The sequence below is a fragment of the Amblyraja radiata genome, chromosome 4 (genome assembly GCF_010909765.2).
Source record: "Amblyraja radiata isolate CabotCenter1 chromosome 4, sAmbRad1.1.pri, whole genome shotgun sequence".
NCBI classification, from domain to species: domain Eukaryota; kingdom Metazoa; phylum Chordata; class Chondrichthyes; order Rajiformes; family Rajidae; genus Amblyraja; species Amblyraja radiata.
In genome coordinates, this window is record NC_045959.1 from 98,480,269 (window position 1) to 98,492,182 (window position 11,914).

The 11,914-nt window shown below is 50.4% G+C and overlaps 1 protein-coding gene across 1 annotated transcript in view; it reads right to left on the reverse strand.

Moving 5' to 3' along the window:
• Positions 1–11,679, reverse strand: part of LOC116972585 (factor XIIa inhibitor-like) — a 17,513-nt gene extending 5,834 nt beyond the window's left edge. The window contains exons 1-5 of the mRNA XM_033020402.1: positions 11,431–11,679; positions 10,727–10,836; positions 6,148–6,481; positions 2,428–2,568; positions 1,289–1,492 (exon numbers count right to left, since the gene is read on the reverse strand). Of these exons, the coding sequence (XP_032876293.1) occupies positions 1,289–1,492; positions 2,428–2,568; positions 6,148–6,415 (613 nt within the window). The 5' untranslated portion in view covers positions 6,416–6,481; positions 10,727–10,836; positions 11,431–11,679. The remainder of the gene's footprint in view (positions 1–1,288; positions 1,493–2,427; positions 2,569–6,147; positions 6,482–10,726; positions 10,837–11,430) is intronic.
• Positions 11,680–11,914: the final 235 nt, after the last annotated feature.

Sequence of the window (11,914 nt, forward strand, 5' to 3'; positions counted from 1 at the left end):
TATATTACTATGATTTTTTCGCAATCTTACTCACCGTCCTCCTCTTCTCCAACCGCCCCAAGGTTTTTTCCGATCGGTGAAATAATAAAAAAAGTTATGAATGTTAAAAAAAATCGTGAGATTCGCAGATTGGTCTTCTCGTCTGTCAGTCACCGTGATGAAGGTAACGCCCCTTCCGGGGGTCAGGAGAATAAAGCCCCAGAGGCTGGATGTGAGTCAATCACCCCCGGAAGACCGTGAGAGTTGAGTCCAGAACTGTGAGTCTATGCCATGAGTGAACTGAACTGTGAGTCTGCACTGTGCTGCTTGAATTGAATTGAAGGGTTGGTCAGCACTATGCTGCTTGAACTGAATTAGAGGATTGGTCTGCAATGTGCTGCTTGAACTGAATGTTGCGCTCATTCTGGAAGTCCCGCTCACTGCGGAAGTCCCGCTCAGGGGAGAGGCCACACTCAACCACGTGAGTAGATTCAGGAGTGTTTTACTGTCATATATATGATATGTGTGAGTGTGTGTGTGTGATGGATGGCGTGAGTGTGTGTGTGAGAGATGGTGTGTGTGTGAGATGGTGTGTGTGTGAGATTGTGCGGGTGTGTGTGTGAGATGGTGTGTGTGTGTGAGATGGAGGATGTGTATGTGAGTGTGAGATGGAGTGTGGGTGTGTCTGTGAGATGGAGTGTGTGTGTGTGATGGAGGTGTGTGTGTGATGGAGGGTGTGTGTGCATGTGTATTTGTGTGTGTGAGCCCACCAGCCACGAGTGAGTCAACTGCCAGCCCACCAGCCGTGAGTGAGTCAACTGCCAGCCCACCAGCCGTGAGTGAGTCGGCTGCCAGTCCACCAGGCCCGAGTGACTGAGCTGCCAGCCCACCAGGCCCGAGTGACTGAGCTGCCAGCCCACTAGGCCCGAGTGACTGAGCTGCCAGCCCAATAATCCATTCAGCCCACAATGTCCATCATAGCCCTCTGGAAACCAGTCCCTTCAGCCCACAACACCCATACTAGCGCTCCAGAAAGCCCCCCCCCCCCCCCCCCCCCACTGGCCACCAATATTGGAATTGGTGGAGAGGTGGAATATTGCGTTAGGGAACCAGCTCTCCCGTGTGAACATGGGACCCAACGGGTCCCACTTAGTCTAGTATATATATATACCTCTCTCTCACTGCAGACAGACAAACAGATAATCAGACAGGGGGGGGGGGAGGGAAGGGTAGGGAAGAGGGATGGATAGACAAACAGACAGACAGACAGACAGACAGATAGATAGATATGAGGGGGAGACCATCTGACCGGAGTAGATAATTGCGTTGATGAACATGAGGATGGTATCATCAGACACGGAGTCCAACATGTGTGGGATGAGCCCCTTGGTTGCTCGCCGGACCAGCGCGTTCACCAACTCCACGTTCTCCGTCCTGTTGTGCGTCAATGATTCTGGCTGCTGACCATAGAAATGCTCGGAGCGCTCAATGAAAGATTGTTTCAGGCACACACCTGGGGGGGGGGGGGAGAGAGAGAGTCAGAGGGACATAGATTCATGGCCTTAGTCATGATCATCGAGTCGTATTCATAGTCACAGTCATAGTCATGAGTCACAGTGACAGAGTCACACTCTAAGTCACAGAGTCACAGAGATACAGGGTCACAAGGTCACAGTCACAGAGACACAGGGTCACAGAATCACAGAGTCACAGTGTCACAGTCACAGAGACACAGTGTCACAGAGACACAGGGTCACAGGGTCACAGACTCGCAGACTCAGTCACACAGTCACAGTTAGAGTCACAGAGTCACATACTCAAAGAAACAGTCACAGACTCAAATAAACAGTCACAGAGTCACAGACAGAGTCACAGACAGAGTCACAGACTCATAGTCATGGAGCGATAGAGCGATCGAGTCATAGTCATGGTCATAGGGGTGGCACAGTGGTATAGTTACTGCCTTGCAGCGCTTGCAGCACCAGAGACCCAGGTTCGATCCTGACCACGGGTGCTGTCTGTGTGGAGTTTGTACGTTCTCACATGACCACATGGGTTTTCTCCACGATCTTCGGTTTCGTCACACACTCCAAAGACGTAAGGTTTGTAGGTTAATTGGTCATAGTAGGAGCCACAGAGCCATCGAGCCACTGTCATAGACATAGTCTTAGTCACAAAGCCATGGAGTCATGGAGTCAGTGCAATAGGCATAGTGTCATAGAGTCTATGGCTCTGTATATATTACTCTATGATTCTGTAGCTCCATGACTCTACTGCTCAATGCCTCCATGTCTCTCTAACTGTTACGATGACTATAGCTCTGTGGCTCTGTGTCTGTATATATATGACTCTGACTCTATGACTCAATGACTATGACTCCAAGATACACTGGGAGCAGGGATAGAGAGGGGATGATACAGCTGGAGGGCGAGAGGGGAGGGGACTTACCCTCCCGAACGAAGAGCTGGGACGTGGAGGTGAGAGAGCGACTGGCATTGAGGAGGAGCTTGAGGGATTGGTGAACACACTTGAAATGGTGTTTGTAGTGCAGTGCCTCTTCGAGGGCCACCTTCGTATGTCCTTTGGCCCCTGGAGTGAGGAGAGGGAGAGATAGTCAGCTAGACATTATCCCCCTTCCCTCCCTCCTCTCCCAAACCGCAGTGCGGTGCTCCTTCCTCTCCCCCTCCACTTCCCTCCCACAGTGCAGCGCCCCCTCGTTCCCCCCTCCCCACACATCCCGCAGCGCTCCCTCCTGCAACCTCCCGCCCGCAACCACCCGCCCGCAACCTCCCGCAACCTCCCGCAACCTCCCGCAACCTCCCGCAGCCTCCCGCAGCCTCCCGCAACCTCCCGCAGCCTCCCGCAGCCTCCCGCAGCCTCCCGCAACCTCCCGCAACCTACTGCAACCTCCCGCAACCTCCCGCAGCCTCCCGCAGCCTCCCGCAACCTCCCGCAACCTCCCGCAACCTACTGCAACCTCCCGCAACCTCCCGCAGCCTCCCGCAGCCTCCCGCAACCTCCCGCAACCTCCCGCAACCTACTGCAACCTCCCGCAACCTCCCGCAACCTCCCGCAACCTCCCGCAGCCTCCCGCAACCTCCCGCAACCTCCCGCAACCTACTGCAACCTCCCGCAACCTCCCGCAGCCTCCCGCAGCCTCCCGCAACCTCCCGCAACCTCCCGCAACCTACTGCAACCTCCCGCAACCTCCCGCAACCTCCCGCAACCTCCCACCCCTGTCCCGTGAGCACTTGCCATGCTCGATAAATTGCAACCTTCGACGGAAACGACTCTGCGACCACCTGAAGACTCGGAAACGACCCCGTGAACCCCCAACGACCCCAGAAATGAGTCCCCACCAGGAAACGGCCCTGCGACTCCCCACTGATGACCCGGCGACGCTATAACGACCCCAGAAACAAACCCTTGATCCTCTGACAACCCCTGGAAATGACGCCGTGATCCCCTAATGACCTGGAAATGATCCCTGTGATCCTCTGACAACCTAGGGAACGACACCTTTGACCCCAAAAACTGCCACGTGACCCCTTCTGACCTGAAATGGCCCCGTGAAGTTGAGGTCCCAGGGAACTACCTCTTTGACTCTGGACATGGCCCCATGACCCTCATGACCTCCTGACACCCAGGGAAATTATTTATTTGACCCTTGACACCCTGTAAACGACCCCAGTGACCTTCGAATACCCAGGAAACGACCCTTGTGACACTCTGATGACCATGGAAATGACCCCATGACCTTCTGATGAACTGGAAACACCCCTTTTGACCTTAGACAACATGGAAACTACTCTGTGACCCTCTAACAGCTGGGAAATTACCTCCCGTGATCCCCTGAAGAATCAGAAATGGTCCCGTGACCCATGACAACATAGAAATGGCCACTTTGACCTCCTGACAACCTGGGAACAACACCCATGACCTTCTCATACCCCAGAAATGATCTCCCTTGTACCTTTGACGACCGCTTGACATGTTGGAAATTACCCCTTTGAACTCCCATCCCCATGAAAACAACCCCATGACCATCGCAATAGACAATAGACAATAGACAATAGACAATAGACAATAGACAATAGACAATAGACAATAGACAATAGACAATAGGAGCATTTGGCCCTTCGAGCCAGCACCACCATTTAATGTGATCATGGCTGATCATCCCCAATCAGTACCCTGTTCCTGCCTTCCCCCCATATCCCCTGACTCTGCTATTTTTAAAAGCCCTATCTAGCTCTCTCTTGAAAGCATCCAGAGAACCTGCCTCCACCGCCCTCTGAGGCAGAGAATTCCACAGACTCACCACTCCCTGTGAGAAAAAGTGTTTCCTCGTCTCCGTTCTAAATGGCTTACCCCTTATTCTTAAACTGTGGCCCCTGGTTCTGGACTCCCCCAACATCGGGAACATGTTTCCTGCCTCTAGCGTGTCCAAACCCTTAACAATCTTATATGTTTCAATAAGATCCTCTCTCATCCTTCTAAACTCCAGAGTGTACAAGCCCAGCCGCTCCATTCTCTCAGCATATGACAGTCCCGCCATCCCGGGAATTAACCTTGTAAACCTACGCTGCACTCCCTCAATAGCAAGAATGTCCTTCCTCAAATTTGGAGACCAAAACTGCACACAATACTCCAGGTGTGGTCTCACTAGGGCTCTGTACAACTGCAGAAGGACCTCTTTGCTCCTATATTCGACTCCTCTTGTTATGAAGGCCAACATGCCATTCGCTTTCTTCACTGCCTGCTGTACCTGCATGCTTACTTTCATAGACTGATGAACAAGGACCCCCAGATCCCGTTGTACTTCCCCTTTTCCCAACTTGACGCCATTTAGATAGTAATCTGCCTTCCTGTTTTTGCTACCAAAGTGGATAACCTCACATTTATCCGCATTAAACTTCATCTGCCATGCATCTGCCCACTCCCCCAACCTGTCCAAGTCACCCTGCATTCTCATAGCATCCTCCTCACAGTTCACACTGCCACCCAGCTTTGTGTCATCTGCAAATTTGCTAATGTTACTTTGAATCCCTTCATCCAAATCATTGATGTATATTGTAAATAGCTGCGGTCCCAGCACCGAGCCTTGCGGTACCCCACTAGTCACTGCCTGCCATTCTGAAAGGGACCCGTTAATCCCTACTCTTTGTTTCCTGTCTGCCAACCAATTTTCTATCCATGTCAGCACTCTACCCCCAATACCATGTGCCCTAATTTTGCCCACTAATCTCCTATGTGGGACCTTATCAAATGCTTTCTGAAAGTCCAGGTACACTACATCCACTGACTCTCCCTTGTCCATTTTCCTAGTTACATCTTCAAAAAATTCCAGAAGATTAGTCAAGCATGATTTCCCCTTTGTAAATCCATGCTGACTCGGACCGATCCTGTTACTGCTATCCAAATGTGCCGCTATTTCATCTTTTATAATTGACTCCAGCATCTTCCCCACCACCGATGTCAGGCTAACTGGTCTATAATTCCCTGTTTTCTCTCTCCCGCCTTTCTTAAAAAGTGGGATAACATTAGCTACCCTCCAATCCACAGGAACTGATCCTGAATCTATAGAACATTGGAAAATTATCACCAATGCATCCATGATTTCTAGAGCCACTTCCTTAAGTACCCTGGGATGCAGACCATCAGCCCCTGGGGATTTATCAGCCTTCAGTCCCATCAGTCTACCCAACACCATTTCCTGCCTAATGTGGATTTCCTTCAGTTCCTCCGTCACCCCAGATCCTCTGGCCACTACTATATCAGGAAGATTGTCTGTGTCCTCCTTAGTGAAGACGGATCCAAAGTACCTGTTCAACTCTTCTGCCATTTCCTTGTTCCCCATAATAAATTCACCTTTTTCGGTCTTCAAGGGTCCAACTTTGGTCTTAACTAATTCTTTCCTCTTCCCATACCTAAAGAAGGTTCACAACCTCCTGATGCCTCCGGAAATTATCCCTTTAACCCTTGATACCCTGGAAACGGCCTCTGTGACCCTCTGACAACCCGGAAACCAACCCCCTGACCTTCTCACAATCCTGAAACGACTGCATGACCCTCCTGACTTCCTGACACCTACAAAAATGACCTTGTGATCTCCGATGGCCCGGAATCGACTCCCTAATGGCACAGAAAAGACCCTACGGGGCTCACCGAGCAGGAGGTGGGTGAGAATGGAGGCGAGACTGAGGGGCGAGAAGACCACATTGCCACTGGGCTTCTGGCCGGACACGGCGGCAAAGGAATCGACTGCAAAATCGGCCAGGGAGTTGCGCAACTCGTCCAGCGATGCCTCGTCCTCTCTGGAACCTGAGCAACCTTTCCAGGGATCAGAATAGGAGGCACATGCCGCATTCTGGATCATTGGGCAAGCAATGGGCCCAGGCCGTCCCACCCTCTCCTGAAGGCCCGCGATCCTCATGCGTTCTCCGCGTGAAAGCTCGGCTCTAAAACCTAGGTCTGGGCTTTGTTTCCGGCCTGGTTCAGCCTACAGGGGAAAAGAGAGAGGGGGAGAGAAGGAGCGATAGAGAGTAGAGAGAGAGATGGGGGAGCAAGGGAGGAGAGAGAGGGGGAGCAAGGGAGGAACAGAGAGTAGGAGAGATAAAGGGGGTAGAGATGGAGGGCAAGACAGAGGGGAAGAGCGGAGAGAGAGAGAGAGGGGGCAGTGAGAGGGGGAGAGAGAGGGGGTTGAGAGCAGCAGAGAGTGGGGGAGAGGGGCAGAGAGAGGGAGAGGGAGAGAGAGAGAGGCAGGGAGAGAAAGGGCAGAGAAAGGGAGAGAGAGAGAACGAGAGAGAGGGGGGAGAGGCGAGGGAGAGAGTTGGGATAGAGGGGAGATAGAGATAGGGGGAGCGAGGGGGGGAATAGGGAGGAGGAGCGAGAGGGGGAAGGGAGAGTGAGGAGGGAGAATGGGGGGAGAGAGGAGAAGCGAGAATGGGGAGAGTGAGAGGGGAAGACAGAGAGCGGGGTAGACATAGAGGGGAAGAGAGAGATGGAGAAAGGGTGAGAGAGAGGTGAGAGAAAGGAAGGGAGAGAGGGGGAAAGAGGGGTTGTGAGTCCCAGCTGGAGAACATATGGTGGGCCAAAGGGCCTGTTTTGAGCTGTTTCTCTGAACTATGTCTCCCTTATATGGTCGCTGTCTCTCTCCTTCTCACACTGTTTCTATCGCTCCTTCTGTCACCGTTTCTCTGCCACACTCTATCTCCCTCTCTCTCTCTATATCTCTCTTCTCCCTTTCTCTACCCTCTGCCCCCTCTCCCCATTCCCTCTCCCATCTCCCCTCTCTCTCCCCCTCTCTTTCACGCTCTCTCTCCCCTCCCTCTCCCCTCCCTCTCCCTCTCCCTCTCTTACCCCCCTCTCATCCCTCCTAATACCTCCTAATTAGCCCTAATACTTAATCAATGAAACTAAAGTAATGTAAGTGTAAATTGGCTATTTCATACTAGCCAATTATAGTGTTTGTTAGTAGTGACTCCACCCACTATGTACTTCATATTATCAAGAGCCTGCTTACGTGAGTTAGAATGAATAGCAGCTCAGAGATGTGATGACTGCAGATCCTTGCTGGATGTAGATTTAATAAATATGTGTTGTATCTTGATGTGTGTTTGGATTTACATTACATGGTGTCAGAGCGTGAATCTTGTCCACTCCGCTCATGTTTATCGGGTTTTATTTGTTTCTAATTATTTTGTATGTTTTTAATCTCAATCATGGCAAACTCGTGTCGCCGTCCAAGTCCTCTTCTCTTTGATTCTGACATTGCTGAATGCTGGCGTCTTTTCGATCATGACTATACTCATTATGCTAGCATCGTTCATCGAAATGACCCCCCTGAGGTGTGTGCCTTTGTACTGCTTAATTTGGCAGTACAAAGCAAGCAATCAATGAATCGTGCCGACAACTTCACTTTTGCTCCTGTTGTTTTCAAAGATGACGGTCAGGTCAGTGCCTGCTGAAACAATCGACGACCCTGCGGTTTTGATCAGAAAGTTCAGAGAGCTGTGTGACTTGCCCTCTAACTACATTATTGAAAGGACCAAGTTCTATGCTCGTTTACAGCAGGTCGAACCAATTGAACAATTTATCAGTGAGTTGAAGCACATTGCTGCACGCTGTCGCTTTTGTGATTTACCGGATGAAGGTTGTGGGAGGAATGCTTGACAGCAAGCTACGAGGTGAGCTCCTTTGCAACACTGATTTAACCCTAGAACAAGCAGAACATGCCTGTCGTATTTCTGAGATAACGTCTTCCCATACTGACTCTGTGCCCTTCAGTCAACATTTGCAGCAGTGTTAATCTTACAGACCTCTCCACTCGCAACCCCCGCCCTGGGTCTGCAGTTCGTTGTCAAAATTTCAACTATTTCCATGCTACAGGTTGCCAATTCTGTGCTGTCTATGGGAAAACCTGTAATTTCTGCAAGAAATTAGACCACTTATCTTTGGAAAGTCTGTGACTATCGAGACTGACCACCAGCCGTTGGTCACCATTCTGAACAAACCCATCCACGCTGCCCCAGCATGACTACAGCGAATGATGATGCAACATGGTTTGATTTCAACATCGTCAACAAGAAAGGCAAAGGCATGCACATAGCTGACACGCTATCTAGAGCCTCGCGTAAAACCAATGAACAACAACTCTCCGAACAGGACCAATTCTCAGTAATGAAGGTTTTGTTTGTGCCAACTGACTGTTTGAGCAGCCTAGCACAACACACGGCTGCTGATGAGATCTTACGATTGCTGTCTGCAGTCATCCAGCACGGCACAACACCCCGCTCGAGATGGAATGGAATGCTATTTATTGTCATTCAAACCTAGGTTTGAACGAAATTTCATTTCTACAGTTTTTTACATTACAAAAAAACCCAAGACCCACACTTAACACAGTTTACATAAACATCCATCACAGTGAGTCTCCAACACCTCCTCACTGTGATGGAAGGCAAAGACTTTATCTCTTCCCTTTGTTCTTCTCCCGCGGTCCAGCAGTCCAACTGCAGCGTTGAGGCGAACTGGGGCTCCGATGTTAAAGCCCCCGGCGGGCGATGGTAAGTCCTGTGGCCGTTTAAGCCACGCCGGGCGATGTTAGGCCCCGGCTCCAAGTTTGTGCCGTCTGCAAAAGCCTGACTCCACATCAGCAAAAGCAGCCTTTACTGCCGCACCCAGTACCCGCTCTCCCATGGTCCGCGTTAGCCATCGACATCTTCGAATGGCATGGGAAACACTATCTGGTCCTTGTAGACTCTTACTCTGGCTGGTTCGAAATCGAATTACTTCAAACCACTACTTCTGAAGCAGTTATCGAAAAGTTGCAGCATCACCTCTCCGTGCACGGCTCCCCTGCACGTGTCCAGTCCGACAACGGCAGACAGTTCACCAGCCAAGCTTTTAAAAACTTTGCACAACGATGGGACTTTCAACATATTACCAGCAGCCCCGAATTCCCTCAGTCCAACGGACTCGCCGAACGCGCTGTCCGGAGTGCAACACAACTCATGGAGCGGTCATTCCTTGCCAAATCAGACGTGTACCTGGACTTGCTCAACCCAAGGAATATTGCGCGGGATCCCATACTGGTGTCTCGCCAAACCCGCGCTCCTCTGCCAGTGTCCCAGCAGCTTTTACAGCCACAAGTTCGTTCCCCAACGGCAATCCAGAAGCAACTACAATTCAAACGTAAGACGCAGAAACGCTTCTTCGACAAGTCCAGCAAGCCACTTAAACGTCTCGCTCATGGACAAGTTGTCCGTCTCCAGACAAACAAGGGCTATGCACGTCTGGGACACATCCACGGCCCTGCCAAAGAGCCGCGCTCTTATCTGGTCGAAGCGGACGGAGTCATCTACAGACACAACCGTCAACATATCCTTCCGGTGAAGGAACCACGTCCTGCGACTCCGCATCCTGATGTCTCGCATTTCGTGTACCCTCCCACAGTCGGTCCCGCGTCCCCATTGCCGCCTATTGTTCCCACTGCAGTCTCCCCATGACGTTTGGTGCCAAGCTCGCCTATCTCGTCACCCTCACTGCCTGTCGGGTTGCCAGTCGCTACCCCGGTTTCTACTCCAATGAAAGGAGGTGGGGCAGACTCGTATCGCACACGGGCCGGAAGGGTTTGCAGGCCACCCGTTAGATATGGCGATTTTGTGTAATTCTGCAAATGTATTATTACCATCTCTCCTATATTGCTTGGCCACAGATGCTTCTTTTGTTTCTACAAGGAAAGATGTAGATTGGCTATTTCATACTAACCGGTTGTAGTGTTTGTTAGTAGTGACTCCGCCTGCTATGTACTTCACATTATTAAGAGCTTGCCTACGCTAGTTAGAATGAATAGCAGCTCCAAGATGTGATGAGTGCAGATCCTTGCTGTATGTAGATTTAATAAATATCTGTTGTATTTTGATGTGTGTTCGAGTCGACTCATTACAGTAAATTAAAAACTATCTCTCCCGTCTCACACTCTACCTCTCTCCCCCTAGAAAAAACTTCATCAAATCCCCTCTCACCCTTCCAACTGATGACTCTCTCTCTCTCACCCCCTCTCTCCCCCACCACTCCCCCCTCTCTGCCCAGTATCTCTTTCTCCCTCTCCCACTCTCCCTCTCCCTCTCCCTCTTTCCCTCTCCCCCTCACTCTCTTCCCCCCTCTCTCCCCAGACCTCTCTCTACCCCTCTCTCTCAACTCACTCTTATCTCCTCTCGCTGGCTCTTGTAGATATACATACCAGGCAGAAGCTTTCGATCAAGATCAAAGAAACCAAGAGGGAAATATCTCACACAATCTTCATCGTAAAATTCAGGAAGGTAGCAGCATTAAAGAGAAATAGTTGTGTTTGAAATAAAATCGAGAGAGGAGGGAAAAGATTATACCCAGTGTGGGCATCGAGCTATCCCGGGACAGGGTCCAACACACACAATACGAAGCTCCCTCCACATTGCCCTGACTCTGTGTGTGTGAGAGAGATCGAGGATTAATATATTAGAGTGAGCTGTTTCTATATCTCTGTATATGTGTGAAATCCAGGGTTTATATATTAGAACAAGCTGTGTATGGCTGTCCCTGTGTGTGTGTGACATTGAGCGTTTAAACATTAGAGCAAGCTGTTTATAACTTTCCCTGTGTGTGTGTGCGTCTACGTATCCACTTTGTAACCAGTGTGGGCATCCAGCGCTCCCAGGGCAAGGTCTGACACACACACACAGAGCAAAACTCTAACCCCTCTCTCCTCCGCCCCTTCCCCCTCTCTCTCTCACCGCTCTCTCTTCCCCCCTCTCACTCTCTCGTCCCCTCTCTCCCACCCCCTCTCATGCTCCACATTTCTCTCTACCCCCATTCTCTCCCCCTCCCTCTCCCCCCACCTCTCTCTCTCTCCCCCCCCCTCCTCTCTCTCCCCCATTTCTCTACCACTCTCTCTACACGTGCACTCACCTGAAACTACGCCGTTAGACTGATAACCCTCTCCCGAATTTACAAATCAAAGTCCAGGATGGGTATCAAGATTTGGCGAGAGGTAAATGTTTGTCTTATCGATGTTTAGCAAGATTCCCGTAAGCACATAACAAACATAACACACACACACAAACATTAATAAACAGGTCACTCTAATATATAAAATCTCAAACTCTCTCTCACGCACACGCACACATAGAAATATCTAAGCACTCTAATCTCTAACCACTCAATCTCTCTCTCTCTCACACACACACACGTAGACGTATATACACAGAAATATATAAGCAGCTCACTCTAATATATAAGCCCTCGATCACCCACAGTGAAATATATAAACAGCTCACTCTAATAGAGTCATATTTATACAGCCCTTTGCAGAGTCCCTGCTCTCTCTACACTATCTGCCCCTCCACCTATTTTTGTATCATCTGCAAACTTGGCCACAAAGCCCTCAATCCCC